The sequence below is a fragment of the Echeneis naucrates genome, chromosome 11 (assembly GCF_900963305.1).
Source record: "Echeneis naucrates chromosome 11, fEcheNa1.1, whole genome shotgun sequence".
In the NCBI taxonomy this organism is placed as follows: domain Eukaryota; kingdom Metazoa; phylum Chordata; class Actinopteri; order Carangiformes; family Echeneidae; genus Echeneis; species Echeneis naucrates.
This window is the reverse complement of record NC_042521.1, coordinates 12,171,243-12,192,344: the sequence shown is the minus strand read 5'-3', so window position 1 is coordinate 12,192,344 and position 21,102 is coordinate 12,171,243. Positions and strand designations below refer to the sequence as shown.

The following is a 21,102-nucleotide window of genomic DNA, read 5'->3' as shown; positions in this document are numbered from 1 at the left end:
GAACTTCCGGGATGCTGAGCAGCCCCGGGGATTCTGAGGATGCTCACAAGAGGACATCGATGTCGTCTCAAAGACTGAAAAAAGACTGATTAATTATTCGGTTAAAAAAAAAACGCATTTGAGTCATTTCTATATATTTTTTTCTGATTTTTTTTTTAACCGTATAGCTTAGAACAATTCCACGAGTGTAACAGTGTAGAAGTTATCCGTAGACCCAAATGCTGAGAAACAAATAATACGCCGTTAAATTAGTTTTGGAATAATTAGATCTTAATTCTACAGGGTGATGTGGCGTGAATATTGTACACTTTGGTGACAGTACCGGCGAAAGGGTATTAACATATAAGAGCACAGGATATCCCGCCTTTGGCTTATTCTCATTGGCCGAAGGAAAGAGGCGAGGGCTGCGATTGGTCAAAACCGCAGTCGGTCATAACCGTTCGGTTCGGCTTTCCTGGCATGACAGCTGTCACTGTGTGCTGAGGTCAAGGGGAAAGAAGCATGGCTGCGTTGTTTAGAGGGTCACGAAGTTTATTGTTAAGGTGGAACAAGCATGTCAACCTTGCCTACGGTAACGTATTCGCTTATGTTGTCGGTTTTCTGGTGTTGTTTTCCTCCGGTGTAAGAGTGTGTGTAGAGGGGGAAAGTGTCAGCAGTCCAGCCGGTTAGCTAGCTCATTAGCCCTCCAAAGAAAGTGCTGGTCCTTGCTGTCCGTGTTGAGTGCTTCAGCGTGGACACAATGTTCCCGAGTGGACCACCTCCTGTGAACTGATCAGCCGTGCAGTACATCGGGATATTGTTCGTAACAGGCACAAAAATAATGAATTAAGAAGAAGCAACAGCTAAATGGATAGTCACGACCTCCTGATGAACTGCTGGTTTTAACTGTGTAGGGTTTGTCTATAAAAAAAAAAAAAGTCTGCTCACGTGTTGCCAGTCTTAATCAAGTAGCTTGAGCCACACAACACACAACAATGGATTAGTCTTTGACTGCAGCACTGTCAAAGTCTGGTCAGTCCACCCCTCCCTGCCCTTCCCACAGTGCAAGACACAGCTATGTTTCTGACTCAGGAGCAGTAGATTTTGATGCTGATGCTCCTTGAAATCCAGGGACCACTGACTTGATGGGAGTTCCACTGCCCCTGCTAAATTTATCATATTTGCTTATTGACATCCAACAATTATACTTTTTCAGTATCTATTAATGTAAATTTAACATTTCATATTTTTCTTTCATAGGTAAATATTTGTACTATGTTGACTCTGTGACAATTTTTGCTTGGCTTTCATTCATCAGGAAGTGCAAGTTTCAGCATTTAATGCCTTGGTTGATCTCACGCAAAACTTTATAGCAAGAAAGCAAAAATAAGTGGAATAAGTCAAATATTTGTGAATCCTAGGTGAGTTTTCATGGAGTTTCCAGTGATTAATTGCTTTTGACTAGGTTGGTTTTGGGTAGAGAAAAGAAAGTCTTTCCACCTCCAGTATCATAATAAATAAAAGTTTAAATAGTCTTGTTAGGGTAATATAGGACTGAATAATTGAAAAAAAAAACAACATATAAGTATATTTACTGTATTATATTGTTTTGTCTGCATATCTTCAAGGGAGTGGGGGCAGTTTGCCCTTGAAACAACAATGTTAAGCTGTCTAAAAATGTGCCTTAGTTACCAATAGTGAAACCAAATGCAAATCACTGTACTACAACATGTTGTTGCTTCTATATATTATCTATTCTATTCTATACTAGACAGGGCTGAAATAAAAAAAAAAAACAGGAACAATCGTCCTGTACTAAGGCAAGGCAAGACAAGTCAAAGCATATTTATATACAGAGCAGCCAGCCCAAAAAACTTCACAGAACACACAGACAGAATGACAAAGCACAAACAATGAAATCAGTGAAAACATATAGGCCGACACACAGACACACAAAAAAATGCTAAAACCTAAGCAAACTAAAAACACTGGATCATAAACAAGAAACAGACAAGCAAATAAATTGTAAAAAAAAATTGTATGACGTAGATAGTCTGGGCAACAATAAGTGAAAATTTGTCTGTATCATTAGTAGTCCCTGCCTCAAGTCTGAGCTCTTTTGACAATTTGTTGCACATTGAGTAACACACAGCTCTAATTTTGATTAATCAAAAAGACCATTAATGTGAGCACAGCTAATAACGAAGTTTTTCCTTGTATTTAACTAGGGAACATTTTGAAACAACCAGCTACTCATTTGTTAATTGCACTGTCCTAAGGAGTCTAATGTCTAATGAGTACAGTTGGCACATCTTTTTGCTGGTGATTTAAAAAAAAATCTTAAGTTTGGCATAATATCACCCACCACGTGAACAAAAAGATTAAATAATTGAGGGCTTAGAGTTGACTCTTGCGGAACTCCACGTTTCCAGGAACTGATGTACATCAAATTCTATTGAAGTTGTTCCTGTTTTGACAGTAGGACTCAAACCATATTAGGTCAATTCGAGAAACCAACCGAATGTACAAGTTTTTCAACTGGTATGTTTGATAGTATCGAAGGCAGCAGTAAGGGCCAGTAACAAGACTTTTACCAGAAACTAGCAGCAGTATCTGTACTGTGATGGGGGCCTAAATCAAGCAATGCCAACTCAAACATAGGCTTTTGTCTCTCTCATTTACACTATTGAAAAATTTTTGTCTCTGACATTTTTAGATTTTATTAGAATAATATGATCCAATCCTTAACCTCTTTAGGAAAAATGGTACAACTTCAAAACAGACTGCAGTGCAATGCAAGACAGATTGTGTAGATTATATAATTGCACATTTGTAGTGATCTTTTTACTAGATGCAATTATATCATTAACTGTGTGTTTATTTGCTTTGATTCTTAAAGGCCACCATTACAAAATATTGCATTTTATTAACAGCAGAATTATTATTTCATCAAAGAATTAAATTTTTGTGGGATCTATCAACTCTGTATCGAATGGGCATTTGAATTTAAGGCAGCTTCACTACTCAGCCCTAATGCTGTTTATGTCTGGTTGGCCCACTGCCATAATTTCGACTATGCTCAGTATCTGGTAACTTGGACCTTGGTTGAGCCAGCAGCGTTTATTAAGTTGGACAGATAGCCCAAATGGTCTTGATATGTTATAGCAGAATGACTCACCCAGTTTTTATTTAATCTAATTACACTATATCCAGCATTGTTGTATTGTATTTTGCTATATTGTATATTTATTGTATTTTACAGTTGTTTGACTACCGTTGGCTGCTGTTAGCAAAGGGGGGTCAGGTTTTTCATAGTGGAATTTCATTTGTTAAAGGCTTTATTGGGCAAGAAAGAACAATCTATAATTTGTATAACAACATAATGTCATTATAGATAACCTTTATATATTGTAACATGTCTTACCAGCTCCTGTGACAATTAAGGTGTTCAGTGTGAAAATCATTTGTCTGGATATCACCTTTATACTCATCAAAGCGTCTTTCCATTTTTCTCACACTCTTTTGTTGTCCTACCTCAGTGTCAATGCGATCAATGGCCTCAAAAACACCAGTGGGGTTTGTTGGTCTGGGGAACATGGGTAGCCCCATGGCCAAGAACTTGTTAAAAAACGGTTATCCTGTTATTGCTACTGACGTCTTTCCTGAGTCCTGCAAGGAGCTGCAGGAGACTGGCGCTCAGGTAAAGCAGTAAAATATTGCATGTGCTCCTTTTAATTAACCAAACTGGCCAAGAACAGTTGCTTAGTGAATAAACTAAGATTAGGTTTCTGAGGATTACAGTTCTAGGTGTCTGTTTTCTGTTGAAAATATGATGCAATGGTTGTATTCAGGTTGTGGACTCCCCAGCAGAGGTGGCAGAGAAAGCAGATCGAATTATTACAATGCTGCCATCAAGCCCCAATGTCAAAGAGGTTTACACAGGCCCAAATGGCATCCTCAAGTAAGTAAATTTTACGATCACACTCTGTTTGTGACAGTCATGCAACTATGTCAAACCGCCATAAAAACTCCAAGAAAAGCATGCAACATGTTCCATGTACAAACACACAGGCTTGACTTGACAAAATGTCCTGTATGTATTGTACATTCAGTGCCAATCCCTTTTGTTTTGCCCACTTCAGAAAGGTGAAGAAGGGAACACTGCTGATTGACTCCTCCACCATTGACCCTGCAGTCTCAAAGGAAATGGCAATTGCTGCAGAGAAGATGGGTGCCGTGTTCATGGATGCTCCAGTGTCAGGAGGTAATTTGTCATCGATATATTTAACAAACAGGGTGATCTCTCTGTTTTGCTCTTACAATAATGATTTTGTCTTAAGCACTATGTTAAAGTATCTCGAGCTTTTAATAATGGCAAACATTGAGTGCCTTTTTGACATGACTTAACAAAAATGGAGGATAATATGACCAATGCAAGTTGTGTCTGAAGAAAGGATAATACATCTTTGTACATGGTTTAGTTAGATATACTTCTGTCGGAGAGTGATGCCAGAGCATTGATCAAATTATTCAAAGGGAAAGAGAGAAGCAGGAAATTGTGTCAAAAGTAGGATCAGACTGCTAGTTTGTTCATTTCAGAATACCAACCCTTCTGTTAGGCCTATGACCCCTCACACTTGCTTCTGAACTGTCTTACACTCTTTTGTATATCTAAACTATGGGACCTTTTGGGTTAGTGCTAGGACAGTGGTTGTAATTACTGAGCAGGGCCAGCCAGTAGGTGCCCTTCGGAGGTTTTTATTGCTGCTGTTGACCAAGGGTCTTAAAGGCAAGGTTAAGGTTTCAAGTCCTCATTATGTCGATGCTGTCTGCTTGTGACGGCTACTTGACAGAGCACAGGATCACCAGTCCTCCTTAATGGGCTGAGCCGGAGAGGAGAATCCTGTGTCACAGCTTTTCATGTTGATGGAGCCGTAATGGCAGGTATCCCATGTTAGTGCCTTTCAGGTCAGATAAAGAGTCATAAAGAGGAGAGAAACTGCCCTCACAAGGAGTGCAGGAGAGGAGAGAAGAAAGATAAGACATGAAGGAGACGTACTGCAGTAAAACTGTCCATCTCTCTCTGTCTTACTCTATTTTTCTTTCAGACACACTTACACACACTATTCTTTTGATACAGGCATGCTTTCAAGGTATCCTACATCCTGATACCCTTGTGTATCAGATTGCTGGCTCTGATCATAGTATATTTGCTTCTATTGCATAATCTTTTCATGAAAGCACAGCACTCACCGTAGTTCCTTCCCTTTTCCATACAAATGTAGACTTGGCCCACACGGGCATGTTTACCAGCTGGCGTCAACAGAACAGAGAGACTGCAGTCAGTGAGATCAGAGCCTTAAGCCTGTTACTCTCTCTTAACACAGAGACTGTTTACATACTATAGTCAGTGCACAGTTCATGTGTGCAGTCCCGTGTGACGGTTCTTCCTCTCCTGTCTACTAGCTAAACCTCTTTTACTGGCCTGAGAGGCCAATGATTTACCTGTTACCTCTGGCCTCTGAAACTAGCTCTGCAACTTCAGACACACATGTACCCATACTATACACACCCAACCACTCAGTTTCACCTTGAGACATCCATAAATATTATCCATAAATGTTAAAGTTATTTTGAGAGTCAGCTATAGACATAGAAGACATTTGCCATACGAGAATGTGACTTTTAGTATACACTCTGATTCTAACAGACAGAACCGAGATAAATTACGTGACCAATAAGAATATAATAATAATCTTAAGGGTAGGAATTTTATATTATTGTGTTTGAGGTCTGGACTGTTGTTTGTTTCCAAAACCCATGGTTTTTCACTATGGCCATGTATTTCATTGACAAACAATAGTTGATAGTTAACTCTAAGATTCACCCGCTGAAACATTCAGCCTACAATGAAAGTTGGTGGTGATGGTGCGATCCTGATGAGCCAAGATGAATGTGGAAACTCAGTGAGACATAGCAGATGCAAGGGTTCCATGTTGTGCTCCAACCAGGAGATGGCACCCTACCCAAATAGGGCACTGTCACTGAACGTGTGCGCGTGTGGGCGCGAGTGTGCGCTGCGCACTAATGTACTGATGGTGAAGGAAAGTATTGATGACAGTAACTATTTCTAGGACCAGTAGTCAAAGTTAAAGTCAAACACATACTAACAAAAGGGTAAAAATGGAAATACTTAAATAAGTAGAAGTATTTTTTGGAGAATAAAAAAAGAGAAATTGTCTCAGCTCAACACCAGACTCATACACAGCGCAACCTGTGAATATATCTATATTATATTTTGTGAATGTATTTGAATATGTCTTTTGAATATATTTGATTGAGTTGACCTAGGGAAGGATACAGCCCATTAAAAATATATTTTGTTGAGGATAACAACACAGTCAGCACGGACTTCCTGTGAGCTCCTGTGCTCATAACTTTTGCAGATGCAGCCTATCCTTTTTCTGGCCTCTGTATTTGTTTTATTTTTTAACTTTTCTTTTGATTTTCCTTTCATGTGTGGTGTGTGAGGTGGGACATTTTGCACTGAAGTGTGTATTTGTATGTTTTGTGCGTCACTAGAGGTTTGGAAGCTATGTGTGGGATCTGAATTGCAGAGTCATAACCCTTCTTAAAAAAGCAATCAAAAAAATTTTCACTTTCTTCCCATTGGCATCCTACTTGCTTTCTTTCTTGCACAGTGACCATTGTCTTGGCAGTAGCCTTGCATGACCCAGCTGGGTCTTGGTACACATCCACACAGGGTTGTAATCTTCATGCAAGCACTTTCGTGAATAGACAGACTTATATTAAGTTGAGACACTGGCTCTTCAGGCATGCTAACATATGCTTGCACACACACACTTCTACCACTGTCTGGTGCCATTAAATGTGTCCGCATGCAAAGTTGACCCACAACAAAACAAGCTCTGATGTCACAGGCCTAGGGTGTTGGCACAGCAATGGCAAAAATAGGAGGCCTGACTAACAAGCGACAGGGTCGTTAGCAGTAATTACCCAGAATGCATGTGTTTGTCTCTGTGTGCCCATGGTGGGCTGCCACATTGCTAACGTACGATGGCTTTAAAAAGGCCCTAAAAACCTTTCATTGTGTTTTTCCCAGCACTGGGAAAGTAGCTATTGGTGCAAATGAAAGCAAAAAGAAGCCTTGCTGTTGTGGAACCATGGGCACTGGAGCTAATGTTGCTTGTTTGCGAGGTCTTATAATCCTTAGCTAACTACCTCTTTAGGCAAACTCTCAACACCACTCTAATCATATCCATACCACATCAACTGAAGCTTGAGTGTTGCAGTGTGTCATTTGCTGACAGTTTGAACGTCATCCTCCAGCCTGCAGGAGCTTGTTCAGCCCAAGGTTGGCACAGTTTCTCTTTCAATCAACACTGCCAGTCTGCTCCTCTGCTCACTGATCAAGGCTCTGGTTTTCCCTCCAGTCCCACAGGACCTGATCTCCTAATTTTAGCATACTTTCTGGTCCTCACAATTAAGAAATAAATATAATACAATTATGTAAGAGATTTTGTTGGCATAGTTTCAATTCTAAAGGAAATCAGTCAGCTGTCATGATTAATTTTGAAACCAACATAAATAAGAAAGGTTAAAGTGTTAAAAAAAGTCAGAAGCTGACTAGCAACAGATTGATTCACTTTACATATCAACTATTGCCATTGCGAAGGACAGTCTTTATGGGATAGTTTGTCAAACGTAATTTTTTATGGTGTTAAGAAAGAGCAATAGAAGTGAAACAACAATAATATTAAGTCACCAGGTTTTCCGTCTGAAATCAACCTTTTACTCAGTCATTTGGTCAGCATAATAAATCTGAGCTAAAACGTTTGTCTAAAAGTGATCAAGTAACTATTTTGCTTTTTTTTTTCTTTGTATTATAAGGTAAGAAATGTAACATTCATGGGTTGGGCCAAAAATGCATCAAGATTAGCTTGGCTTGGGCTTTATGAAATTGTCATGGGTGTTTGGCACAAAGTAGCATACATGTTTTGGATGCATTGTTTGTCAGAATTTATAATGTAGATTTAAATAATATGAAATAATTTGGGGAACAAGGTAGCTGTTTCTGGATACACCCTAACACTTGCCTCAGGTGTGTTTTGTGAAGCCTGTCCCTGGGATGTCAGGCCAAAAGAAAGAGCCAGAGAGCACTCATGCCAACCTAATCCGGTCTGAGAATGGAATTAATTGAGAAGATGAGTCATGGACCCAGAGGGCAGTTTAGTGAAGGTTAGTGATGATTTCCTGACACTGAGTTAAGGAATCAGGTTTGATGGGCAGGGGGAGGTGCTGTCGCAGTCTGTCGTGCTGATGGCTAACCAGTGCTAGAGAGCGTCAATCGTCCAAGGAGTAGATTAGCATAACAAGCCTTTCGCTGACTGGTTTTGGTGACACAGAGAAAGAGAGTGGGTGTGTGTGTGCGTGCGCGAGAGAGAGACAGAGACCAGGGATGGCGGTAATCAGGGGGTGGGTGAGCCTATGCTCCAGATGGACTTAGACCCACAGCAGCTGGGGACTGGCTCTTAGATTTCTGCCCCTATGTCATCTGTTGTGTGTATGTCTGTGTGTGTTTTTGGCATGTGTGCGTACATGCATGTGTGTTTGCATACAAATAGTCAGCTGGTGAATGAGTCATACAAAAACTTGCTGTCCGTCAAACTTAGCCCAAACGTCACACTGCATGTCATTTGTCTCAAAGAGAATTAGCATTTTGTCCCTATGAAGAACAGTTTTTGCATTTGTGTGAATGTGACAATCTGTATATGTTCATGTATTTGTTTATTCATTATGTGTGTATTCATTATTAACTTGCTCTATCTTAGATGAGTCTCGTTGGGCCAGGGAAAGGATTGATTTTTGATATCTCCTACACATTCCATCCTCAGAGACCTGTCATTGGCCAGACTCTTCCTCTATAAAACTGAGGACTTGCTGATGATGATGAGAGCTGGTCTAATGGTCATTGAAGAGCCATAGCAAACTAAACCCTTAAGGCTATAGAAACTATCTTGACTCCTTGTTCATTTTTTCCAAATCCCAAACTCAAGTCGCCTACTCCTCCGGGGTTCTCATGGTGTGTTTGTGTGCAGGAGTCAGTTCTCATGGCTCTGTGCTTGTTAACTGGAACCGATAAAGAGTCTGTTTTTAACATAACAGAGGAGCATTAGCAAAGTTGGCAGATCAACTATTGAGAGTGCTGATTTTTGTGTGTGTTTTTATGTGCGTGAGCAATTTTGGTAAACGCAAACCCTCTTACTGTTCGATGTCGATATCCGTTACGCTTTTTATGGGGCATTTTTGGGTTTTTAATTTGTTTGAGAAAAAGATCTGCCCTTGGGTGTAATTATAACAGTGGACCACATGAGGCTGCATCGTTGGCCTGTAAACATCTGCCACTACTGGCTTACACTGCAAGAAGTCAGCTCCCATTGACTTTTGGTTGTAACACCATTATGTGTGAAGGCTCTTTCACTCTGATTAATAGATGAATGCAGTCAAGCCAAAACCTTAACCTTACATGTGCACATAGTTAAAAACTTAGTAGCAAATGAGGTATTATATTGCCAAGGCATGACTTTGTTTACACCAGCTAGACTTTGGCTGAAAGGTGTGACATGAAATGTGCTGTATCCTTAAGTCTCTCCTGGCAGTAAAAGCAGTTACATTAACATTTGAGGAAATTAGGTCTTGATATTACAGGTGTTGTTTGGGGCTAAGTGTTTTTCCATATATTCTGGTAACCTCTGGCAAGCTGTCAAATGCGTCATTCATTACCAAACTCTGGGAACATCCCCTCGTCTGTGCCTATGTGTGACTGTGTGTGTTGTTTGTGTTGCCTCATATTCACAAAATGTAGTTTAATTTAAACCCATCGCCCATAAAATGCCGACTGGTTTACATGCAGCTTGTAATTTCAAGACACAGCCTCAGAAGCTCCAACTGATGTCTTATTGGCGGCCGGCTTTGGAATTTGCACCTGCCCCGTTGCATACACATACATATTCAGGGGCACACACACTGATACATGCACATGTAAACAGACTTTGGCACTTACTTTGTCTATACACCACTTCAAAAAGAGCCCTAGTTTAAATGGTTATAAGCTTGTCATGAATTGCTTTGGTTGAGACTTTTGTGTGTAATGAAAGAAGTGCTAATGAAATGAGTGTTCACTACAAACAGGCCAAACCAAAGTCACTACTCTGATCTTCTTTTGCCTTCACACATCCAGTTTCATCCTCTCATGCTGATGGTTAAAGCCTGTTGTCGAAGCCGGCTGTTAAGCATCTGTCCTAATAGTGTTTGACTGCTTGCTTATTAACTTGAATCTTGTTAATAGAGTAGATCAGATGAAGAAGCTGTCTACATTTGTAAGCAACTAAATAGAAGCAAGGACCACACAGAATTACACACGTGCACACACATGATATTTAGACACAGTGGTGCCTCTCTATACGTCATATACGTTGTCCTGTGGGAAACGTTTTTATTTTCCTGCTTCTCACCCTTAAACTCAAGAAAATAAGAGCCACAGAGTAGCTCATTAATAGTCTAGCCAGCATTGGCATAAAATATTTGTACTGGGTGTTGTGGGGGTGAGGAGGTAGGCACTCAAAGCCAAGCCAACCCAAACTTGTCGCCCTGGAACGGATGGGAGAAAGTGACAGAGGTGAGGCTCTACTGTTTCCCAGAGAAATTATTTACAAAGGATTGTTTGCCTTCCAGACAAGTGGCATTTTCTTTTCTTTTCTTTTCTTTTCTTTTTTTTTTTTTTATCTTGACTCTCTTAGTCTACTTCCCTTTCCCTGGAATTAGTTTTTTTTAACATTGTTGAGTCATTATATTATTCAAAATTAAGTAAATTTTGAAGTGGCATCATATAGTATATCAACCATTGCCTTCATGGATGTTTGCTCAGTACCTTCGTCCTTCCCTTCCTCGATCCTCTAATATTCTATATTCTCTACAATCAGTGTCGCTGAAGCCCACATATACATGCACACATACAGAGCCTTTGTGTACCCCCCTAGGGGGCGTCCTGTAGTTGTGCAGTGCTAACGATCTAGGACTGTCATTCCTGCTGGGATGGATGAGCCGGTGGACCCAGTGCTCAGGAAGCCTCATTAGGATTCCCCTTTAATCCGTCTCTGACAGGACCGGCCCAAGAACAGGACGTTCAACCCCCGCCCCCTCTCTCTTTCTCACTCTCTCTCACTCTTTCTCACACACACACACATACACATGAAGAAGCACACATATATGCACAGTAGAAGTGTAGACACCATCATAAATTCACACATTACACATGCAAACAATTTAGTGCACTTTTGTCCATGCACAATGAACACTCACTGATATACACACACACACACACACACACACTCAACATAGATACATTGTTATGCTAATGATGTGTTATTCTTTCAGCACCAAGGATATTCCATCATCTTGGTGTCACTGCTTATAGAAATCCACTACAGATCATAAGAGCTTATTATGGGTGATTAGTTAATTTGAGGGAGGGAGAGTTAGGAGAGATGCTGGGAGGTAGAAAGAGAAAGATTGGTTTCCTTCTCTGCTGTCAAATCTACCTCTCTCTACTGTGCTCTCTCTTTCTCTCTCTCCAGCTTTCCTTGTTCCTAGTTTTCCTTCCTTCTCTTCTTAGTGATATATATTGATCAGCATGTTGACTGTATTATCAATAATCTCCTCTTTAGTCGTCTGCAAACAGTGATCTCCACTAATGAGCCAGCGCAATTGTCACGCTGTTCTCTCTCTGTCTCTCTCTCTGTGTCTGTGAGAGAGAGAAATAGAGAGTGAGAACTCAGCATGCAGCATTAAAAAGATGAAAATGATATATAAATTTCAAAAGAACAATTGTCCCAGAACTACCTTTAAGTAAACAAAACTTTACTCAGAGTTTTTCATCAATCTATTTTTTTTGGTATAAAGATATTGTCAAGAAAAAATCCATGACCATGTCAGTGCTCTACTTTATACGCTACATATAGAAGTGTATAAATGTGTCAATAACTGAACTTGTCTGTTTCATTATATAAAAGTAAACAAGATTCAGATAGATGAGGATGAAGACAGATTAAATAAAATAAAAAGGCAACATGATGTAACATCAGAAGGAGATAAATCTATCATGTCTGTGGTCTGTGGAACATATGTGTGTATGATTGTTGTGTGTGGCAGTCTTATGTTAAGCATGTGTTCACTGTGGTCCATAGGCAGCTGCTGCAGTGTGGGCTTTGGACTTCATTATGTGGCCCTAATGACCTGCTGACAGCTCATCAAAGACACACACTCACACACGCGCAACATACACATACAGAGTAGTGCCATCATCATATACTTGACAACAGTACAGCCAATTAAAGAAGGAGGGGGGATACATTTATTTGTATGGGTCATAATAAATACAGTACCTCTCCTCTCTCCTCCTCTGAGGTCTGATAATGTGGTTTCAGCTGTTTTGCGCCTGCTAATTCCCCTTTAATTATTAACACTGGCATTATTAGGCTTTCACTATTAAGAGGCCTTTCATCAGAGTTTGATGACACCCTAAAGAGAGATTTGAACTCTCTACCCTCTCTATCTTCTTTCTGTTTCCCTTCAGAGAAAGTGTGTCTCTTTGTCTGTGTTTCCTCAAAGCTGCTTCTCTCTTAACTTCTACAACTTCTAGCCTCTACAGTACTCACAAATGAATCCATATGATCATGTGTACATGTGCATACAACAACTGTGACGGGTGAAGTTGCCTCCTACAACATGACACACTCTTAAAGCCATCAGGCATGGGGAGAGACACCTAATTGAACATGATAAAGTATAAAGTTAATTACCCCTCACGCCTGTCACTGATATCCCCAGGAGATGGCCTGGCCTCAGGCACAGCTGCTGGGGTACGTGTGTGCGTGTGTATGTTTGTGTGAGGCAGCAAGAGTCAGGGTGACAGGACAAAAGGCAAGGGCTCCCATGAGGATTGTATAGTGGATGATGGCAAAAATCGACTTTTAAAGATACCTCTGTCCCTCTGGTGCACCACTACTTAACACGCCTGTCCCACTGTGAGTCTCTCACACACACAGAAAAGTACACAGCTGACCTTTTACACACAGTTGGTAGTGTTGAAACAGTCAAGTGGTTGATATATTGTATTCTTTTGTGTGGCAAATCAATACACTTCACAAGGAAATGCCTACTTTTCCCCAGTTACAGTATGATTCATCTACCCTTTGTAAAGTTTTACCCACTTTTCAACTTTGCATAATGCTGCTTTGTGTCGTAAGCCTGCAGGTCTGGTTTGGGTTGTTTCAGAGACTGTGGATTGATATGTCAAAGGTGTGTGTTCACCTCAGTTTACTTCAGGGCCTGCATTTGAACATATGTTGTGTGTGTTTAGGTGTTGGGGCAGCCAACATGGCCAAACTGACCTTCATGGTAGGTGGAGTAGAGGAGGAATACCACGCTGCTCAGGAACTGCTCACCTGCATGGGCGCCAATGTTGTCTACTGTGGACAGGTTGGCACTGGACAGGTAAGGAGGACACACAAAAACAGTCTGCAAGCACACACATACACAGGAAGACTATATGCCTCCTTACTGTGTCATTTTTCAGTGTCTTCAGTCTTTTCAATCTCTGGTCTTACAGGCATTAATACTGATACTGAACATAACTGTACACAAACCACTGGTTAAAACATGCTTCACATAAGTCTCGACACTGAAGTTATTTCTCACATGACAATATCTTTGCATTTAAGAAGTACCTTTTCTTTTACATCGAGAGGAATTTGAGAACGAATTTCACACTATAATCCTCAAGATTTAACCTCACTGCTCTTTGAATGTTCAATAAATTTGCCCCAGTTAAAAATCTATTACCTTCCAGAGCTGGATTAATTTGTTCATGTCGGATGTACTTTTAAATGTGTTTACACTCTTTATTGCATCATTTTTCTCACATCTTACTTTGCAGACATAAAATGCTTTTCCCTCTTTTTCTGTTCAATCCTGAATAGGCAGCAAAGATCTGCAATAACATGCTACTGGCCATCGGGATGATTGGGACCGCAGAGACGATGAACCTTGGCATAAGGTAAAGTCAGCCATTGTTATATTTAGATGCTTCCGCCTTGTTCTGCTTAAAGGAAAATAAATATGAAAGAGTTTTATTAATATTGGCTACATTTAGATAGATAACATTTAATTTATCAGTGGTTGAGCTCAGATAGAAAATCTGAAACAGGCATACTTGCAGGTGACCTATATAAACTCTGACTATGTGGAGTTTTTGTTTGTTTGTTTTGTTTTTTTCATGGAATGTTAGATCCACTAGGTTTATGACATTTAGATATCATCAACTCTATAAACATTATGGACTCAAGGTGACGCATGAAGTTCCTGCTTTTTAACTACGCATGAATACAACTATGAAGTCACCCTTGGATATAGCCATCACTATAAAAGCAATCACTATATCAGTGATAATGCTGTAACTGTGTTAGTAATTTACTACTTCAATACAGGTTTAGAAATGTGTGGAGCTGCGTGCGTGCAGTTTATGGAAGAGCAAAAGGGTCAGTCCAGCCCAGAGTCAGAGCTGCCTATGCTAGAAAGAGATGGATGAGGGGGCTGAGCCACAGACTCTGATTTACATCTGCTGATTGAGCTCTCACTAGTATCCTGCCATACCTCTGTCACTGAACACCGCGTAGAAATCCCATCATTCTTAAAGCATCATCCTTGCACAAAGCTTCACTGATTAGGAAGCTGGGGATGGTGTGATATGATATCAAATTATAAAGAAAATAGAACTATTGTTCAGTGTGATTACTGTTACATTTCAGAAAATTGTACCTGTTTAAGCATTTCCTGACCTTGTGTACAGATTTTCTTTAGAATATCCTATTTTTGAAGGATACTAGCCTCACTTTTGTAGGCTGCACATCAGTTATTCCTCACATGAATAAAGTTCCTAGGTTCTTCAGATTAGTTTTTTGCCTTAGAAGTGTGAATTTATTATCCACTCTGTTTATACATATCCCTTGTCAATAATAGACTCTTTCCTCTGTACGCCGTCTTACTATATGTGCTTTATGGGTTTGCAACTTAAATGGTGTGTGCACCCATTTTGTGTTTGTGTGGATGTGTGCTCTTCTCATAGTGCAGCTGTGTTAGTGCGGCTGATTTATTTGTGCCGAGACAGAGGAGGAAAATTGGCATGAGCAGTTGCACATAAATCCCCCCACTAGGCTTCTGAAATATGGAGGCATTAAGGGAGCGACACAGATTTACACATTGCCACAATGTCTCAGATCCACACACACACACACACACGTCGACACACAGATTTACATCCAGAGACACTGAAGACAGCAGATTTCTACCAAACTACAACAACTTCCACTCACGGTGCACATAATTATAATGTCTACCTATGAAATAAAATGAGAATAATAACTATGGCAACCCTGCACCGTGAATCGGAATAATTTTTTATATCTTTGCCAGTCTGACCCATATTCATTCTTCATTGTGTGTGTGTACATGCTTGTGTGTGCGTGTGCTTCTGTGATTTCCCCCTCTTCTTACTCGCCAATCTCTGGGGCTTTATTAGAGGTTTTGACAAAGACTGTCATCGTTTAGAGAGAGCCCACACCCTTAAATCTCCCATGCTGCATTGCGGCCTCTTATGCAGAGAGGACGCTTTCTTACACTCCAGTACAAAGGAGACTAAGCACTCACAGCCAATTTAGGAAAACAGCAGTAACATTGTATCATGCCTGACTTGGGCCTGATAGAGCTGCCCTTTCTTCAAAAAGGGATATATCCTTTTACCTGTACATGCAGACAGACACACAAACATACACTCCCACACACATGGTTCTGTTCATGAAACTAATTTGTTGATCTCAGATGGAAGCTCGGACCGCCTCCAACAGAGCGTGACGTTTTCTTAGTGCAAGGAATGGCCACGCATGACAATTATGAGCGCACACACTCCCAAACCCACACATACAGCATATCTTTCTGCGGTCTTTCTCTCCTGTCTTTATTTGCTTTACCTCATCATTATACACCTTTCTTTTAATCCCTGTCCTTTTTGCCTCTTTTCTGGCTGCTGCAATTTCTGCATGTAGCCAACCAGCAAGTGAAAGAGGGGGCTGACAAGCTATAGTGGAGACAGGCAGTAGTAGTGATTTTAATGATGCACGTGAAGATCAAAAGGGGGAGAGGACTGGCTTGGGAAGGGATATGAAGCTTTTACGGCTTGTGATCCAACCTGCACGCCTGTGTACCTGCGCTCATTCATGCACACAAACATGCAGTCATTGATGCAAAAGTCGGAAAGCATACATCTGCTGCCTTATCCGTTTTATGGGGAGAACAGCAGGCGAATCAAAGGGTATTACAAGACACAATTCTGTGTGGAGAGACAGAAATAGGTTTGCCACAACACACAGGAACACAAACACCTCCTCCTCTTCTCATCAGTCAAATGAATTGTGAGCATATGTTCCGATGAAGATTAAAGTTGGGTAATAAATGTGCTTGTTGCCTCTATAAACGGGATAGTAAATGCTTTTGTGTGTATATGTGCTCGTTAGCTCTTTAATGTAATAATAAATGGGGAATGGGTTGGGCTTCTTCTCTCGTGGCATCAGACCAGGACGAGGAGTTAATCGTAATGAAAAGACAGTTAATATCAGCTCTGCAAATTAACTCCACCTGCTAGAGCTCCCTGCACATAAACGCATAACCACCTTCCTTGTATTTTCATCCCCACCTCCATCTTGCTCACGTTTCTTTAATCAACAGCAGCATTGTTCAGCAACACGTTTGGTTTACTATTTGTGTCTGTGTGTGTTTATCCATGTCAATCCTGTTAAACCGTGACATGTCCTCTTCTCCACGCAAATTACCGCAGGCGAGGAACAACACCACTGCGTCAGCTAATAACCACCGCTGTGTGTATCTGAGTGTGTGTGTGCGTGTGTGTGTGCGCGCGTGTGTATGTGTGTGTGTGCAGAGCAGGAGGGGAACTTCATTGATTTATCGTTAACAGAGGACAACAGCTCCCCGTCAGCGTCTCTGGTCGCTATAACAAACGATCTGTGCGCTCGGACGCGCTTTATTGTAGCTCAGCCAGTAACCTTTTCAGTTGCTGACCCATAACACAGGGAGGGGCTGTCTGTGTGTGTGTGTGTGTGTGTGAGTAGAGATGGGGGGTTTGTGTGCGATGTCAAACATATGTCCCCCAGAGTCCTCAGACAGGGAGGTGTCAGCAGGGAAGATGAGGGGGAGGAAGAGGAGAAGAGGCAGGGGAAAGGAGAAGCAGGATGGCTATGAATGCTTATAGACAAAAACTAAAAAAGCCATCATGAGCTAGACTGCTTTAAAAAAAAAAAAAATTGCAAGCTAAAACACGTTTACTGTGTTTTCATACGCAACACACAGTGCCACTTATGCCAATAAAGAATAAAAATATGAAGCAGTCTGACACAAAAGAGACGAAGAAAAAAGCAGGAAGGAGACGTGAAGAGAGTGCAAATGCAATTCCCACTCTTAATTAGTCAGTAGACAGCTAATAAAAAGTGTTGTAGTAATGGCAGAATGAGAGCCAGGTGGAGGAAGGGAGGCTTCTGGCCTTAAGGACCTATGATGGTTTCATAGTCATATTGAGAGCAGAATAAAGTTACAGGCCTATAAGTAACGGTGAGTTGCGGCAGCTAAGACTTGATGTGGTCAGCTTTATGCGAGCCTTTAAACTGTTAATACACAAATGCTGCACTGTACTGTAACGCTCTGCATATTGTTTCACTCCATGCTTTCTCTCTGTCTGTACTCTTTGTCTCATTTGCTTCTTCAGCCTGGACATTTGTCCTCTTTCATATGAAAGTAGGTTGCTGCAAAATGGGGAAGGAGAAGTAAGAGCAGGCTTCTATGTGTGACAGAGAGGTTTATGGCTCCCATGTGCTGCTTAACCACTTCTACTCCTCCTCCACTTTCTTTTTTTTATGAAAGAGGGGAAGATGAAGGATAGATGTGCTGGTAAACATCAATACTGCATTAGCCAGCATTACAAAGCCTTCAGCCATTAACACTGAGGAATGGTTGCACCTGGGCATTAGGTTCAATGGGGGTCACTACAATCACCAGGCGCCCCTACACCCATTTTTCTCCATGTTTCTCTTTTGCCCTGTTGTGAAAATGAATTCTATCATGGGCATTGCTGTTCTCTCCATTCCTGTTTGTCCCACCTCCTAATTAATTAGTTTATAATTCCTTTAGAGTTCGACCATTGCTATTGCTATTGGTTCTCCCAGGAAAGAAATGCAAAGAAGACACTGACCTCTTCTTCTTCTTCTTCCCTTTCCCTTCCTCCTTCCAGACTTGGTTTGGATCCAAAGCTGCTGGCAAAAATCCTCAACATGTCCTCAGGTCGTTGCTGGTCCAGTGACACATACAACCCGGTCCCTGGGGTCATGGAAGGGGTCCCCTCTGCCAACAACTACCAGGGTGGCTTTGGAACCACACTAATGGCCAAGGTATTATCATTGATAAATATGTTGATCTGTTTTTGTATTGAACTGACAGAACAAAAGGTAAAAGAAGTTATCCCCCACCTCTTTTGTATTAGATTGTCTGTATATTATTTTTTGCCACTGGGTGTAGATACATATCTACTCCAGTTCTATCAAGGTTTAAGAAATCTGATTCACATGTTATTAAACATACTTATCAGCTCTTTGATAAAGGGAGCCCACATATTTTATGCTCTGCTGCTCTTTCTTTCTGTTTTTAGGATCTTGGTTTGGCACAAACCACTGCCACTAACACCAAGACACCCATCCCTCTGGGTTCCCTCGCCCACCAGATCTTCCGAGTCATGTGCTCCCGTGGCTACGCTAACAAGGACTTCTCATCTGTCTTCCAATTCCTACGTGAGGAGGAAGGACAGTGAACGTGGGGGGAGTACAGCTGACTGTGATTTTGTCATACACACACCACAACCACACACCCCAGTGCCCCTTATCCCACTATGCTCAGGAGAGACTAAGGCCTTGCTCTCAGGCACAGACCCGCGAACCAATTAACATACTGTATGTTGACGTATGTCCCTTCATTACATTAACTAAATTATATTTTGAAGTAATGGCTCTCCCTCTGCATGCGAGGAAATGCTAAAACTGACCTTAGATCAGTACCTAGAGACGAGGCCTCTCTTCCCAATCTGGGAGAAAGAAGCCTGGATTAGGATGAAGCGCTGCAGATATACATGGAACTATGCATGCAACTGTTTTTCCTGATGATTTATAAGTAATAATTGCAAAAATGATAAATTGTGTGGTGTTGTCAGGGTTTGTGACTTTTGCCTGTTACCCAAATTATACCAAATTGTCCCTGTTAAATCATAGAGGGCAAAAAACATCCCAGAAAAGAAAAACAGAATTTACATAGTGATGGAAATTTCTGTGATAAAGTACTACAGTAATTAGTTCATTTCCCAACTTTGTTGGTGGGGGGAAAAAATCCCACATTTACAGTCCTACTTATAAGGTAACCAAAAACTAGTAAGACTAAAGGCTGAAAGTTTACCTGTTTCATTACATTTCTATGTTTCTGGCAGGAGGGTTGTGTCACTTCACCTCTTGTATCACCAGAGACTTCTGACCAGCATACGTACGTGTACATTACATTCTTCAGCCATCCAGTTCTTATTTCCAGCATGTGGAAGTTACAGTTACAGTTACAGATGTTTTTAGTTGTTACTATTACATTTAAGTCTCACTGGGTCAACCAGTTCTGTTCTACTATATTTTGAGATAAATATCTGGATATTTTTGCACTGTGTGCATCGAGGTGCGATGTGCCAGGCTATTTTGATACAGTTACAGAATGTCTTTGAACTTATGTCTCTTCTCTACTGTCTACATCTGCTTGTTGAGCCATTGGAGTATTATTTTGTGACCAACGCTGTTTTAAATTTTGTACTGTTCACTACAAAGCATTGTTCTCAGTGTCTAGAACTTTCTCTTTCCCATTTTTACTTTAATAAAAATCTTTCTTTCCATATTTTCCTATTTCTCAGCCTGTATGACGCCTGTGTCAACTGTCAGTGAGGAATGGTTCCTCCCTGCTATGAGCAGATGTACATAATGTATATTTCAAATTATTGTTTAGTATTGAAGAGGGATCTTGGAGTACTCACTTTTTTCTTTTCTTTTTTTAGAAAAATTCATTAATAATGTCTACGGTTTGCTCTGTGATCCTCAGTCACACTGTAGCCTAAAATAAAACATATTCCGTGTATTTGGTGTTTTGAGTTTTTTTTTCTTCTTTTTTTTAAGTATATCACAAAGTGTGACATAAATAGTAAATAGATAAATAATGTACAAATAATAATAATAATAAATAGTGTATCTGCAATACAGGATGACTAACATGACCATTTCGATTTTAAAAATGAACCAAATTGACAAAGCGCATTAAAATAAGATGAGCTAGGGCTAATGCTAACGTCAGTAGGCTAACATACTGATATTTACTAATGTTGAACATGCTTATCATCTCAGTTTCCAAAGTTTTTCAGGTAATTAATCATAAACTTAAGTATATGACAAATTTACTGAATTCAAAAGTTGTGATAACAACATTATTATAGTTTATACCACCAATGAAGGTTGTTTTCCTGAGGTCCCGTCCCCCTTTTTTTCAATTTAACTTTTATTTTTAATTGTACTCATTTGCATCAGTGATATACTGTACAAAATAAAAACACGAAGGACTGTGTAAGACCCTGGTATTGAACTACCTTTTGTCTTCCTTGAGTCTGAAGCTGCTTCAGCAGCTTGAGGTTTGAAAAGTAGTCAATGATCCCACCATCCTGCACTTCAGTGGGTTGTTGTTCCATTGTTTCTCTAAAGCTTTTCAGCAGGCACTCGTAACATTTAACGTCACTTGGGGAGAAATAGCAGCACTAATCTCAGAATGATGCCCTTATTTCCATCATTACAATGAAATGAAAGGAAAAAAACTATTGCGGTTTTGTTTTATTATACTTTCTCTTTTTTTGTCCTG

General features: G+C 40.5%; 1 protein-coding gene across 1 annotated transcript; it reads left to right on the top strand.

The window, feature by feature from the left end:
- The first annotated feature begins 436 nt into the window (after positions 1 to 436).
- hibadha (3-hydroxyisobutyrate dehydrogenase a) lies at positions 437 to 20,334 on the top strand. The gene is made up of 8 exons (XM_029513923.1): positions 437 to 571; positions 3,519 to 3,679; positions 3,831 to 3,940; positions 4,122 to 4,243; positions 13,421 to 13,554; positions 14,040 to 14,116; positions 18,413 to 18,569; positions 18,827 to 20,334. The coding sequence occupies exons 1-8, from the start codon at positions 502 to 504 to the stop codon at positions 18,983 to 18,985; spliced, it is 990 nt and encodes a 329-aa protein (XP_029369783.1). The 5' UTR covers positions 437 to 501; the 3' UTR covers positions 18,986 to 20,334.
- The last annotated feature ends 768 nt before the right edge of the window (positions 20,335 to 21,102 follow it).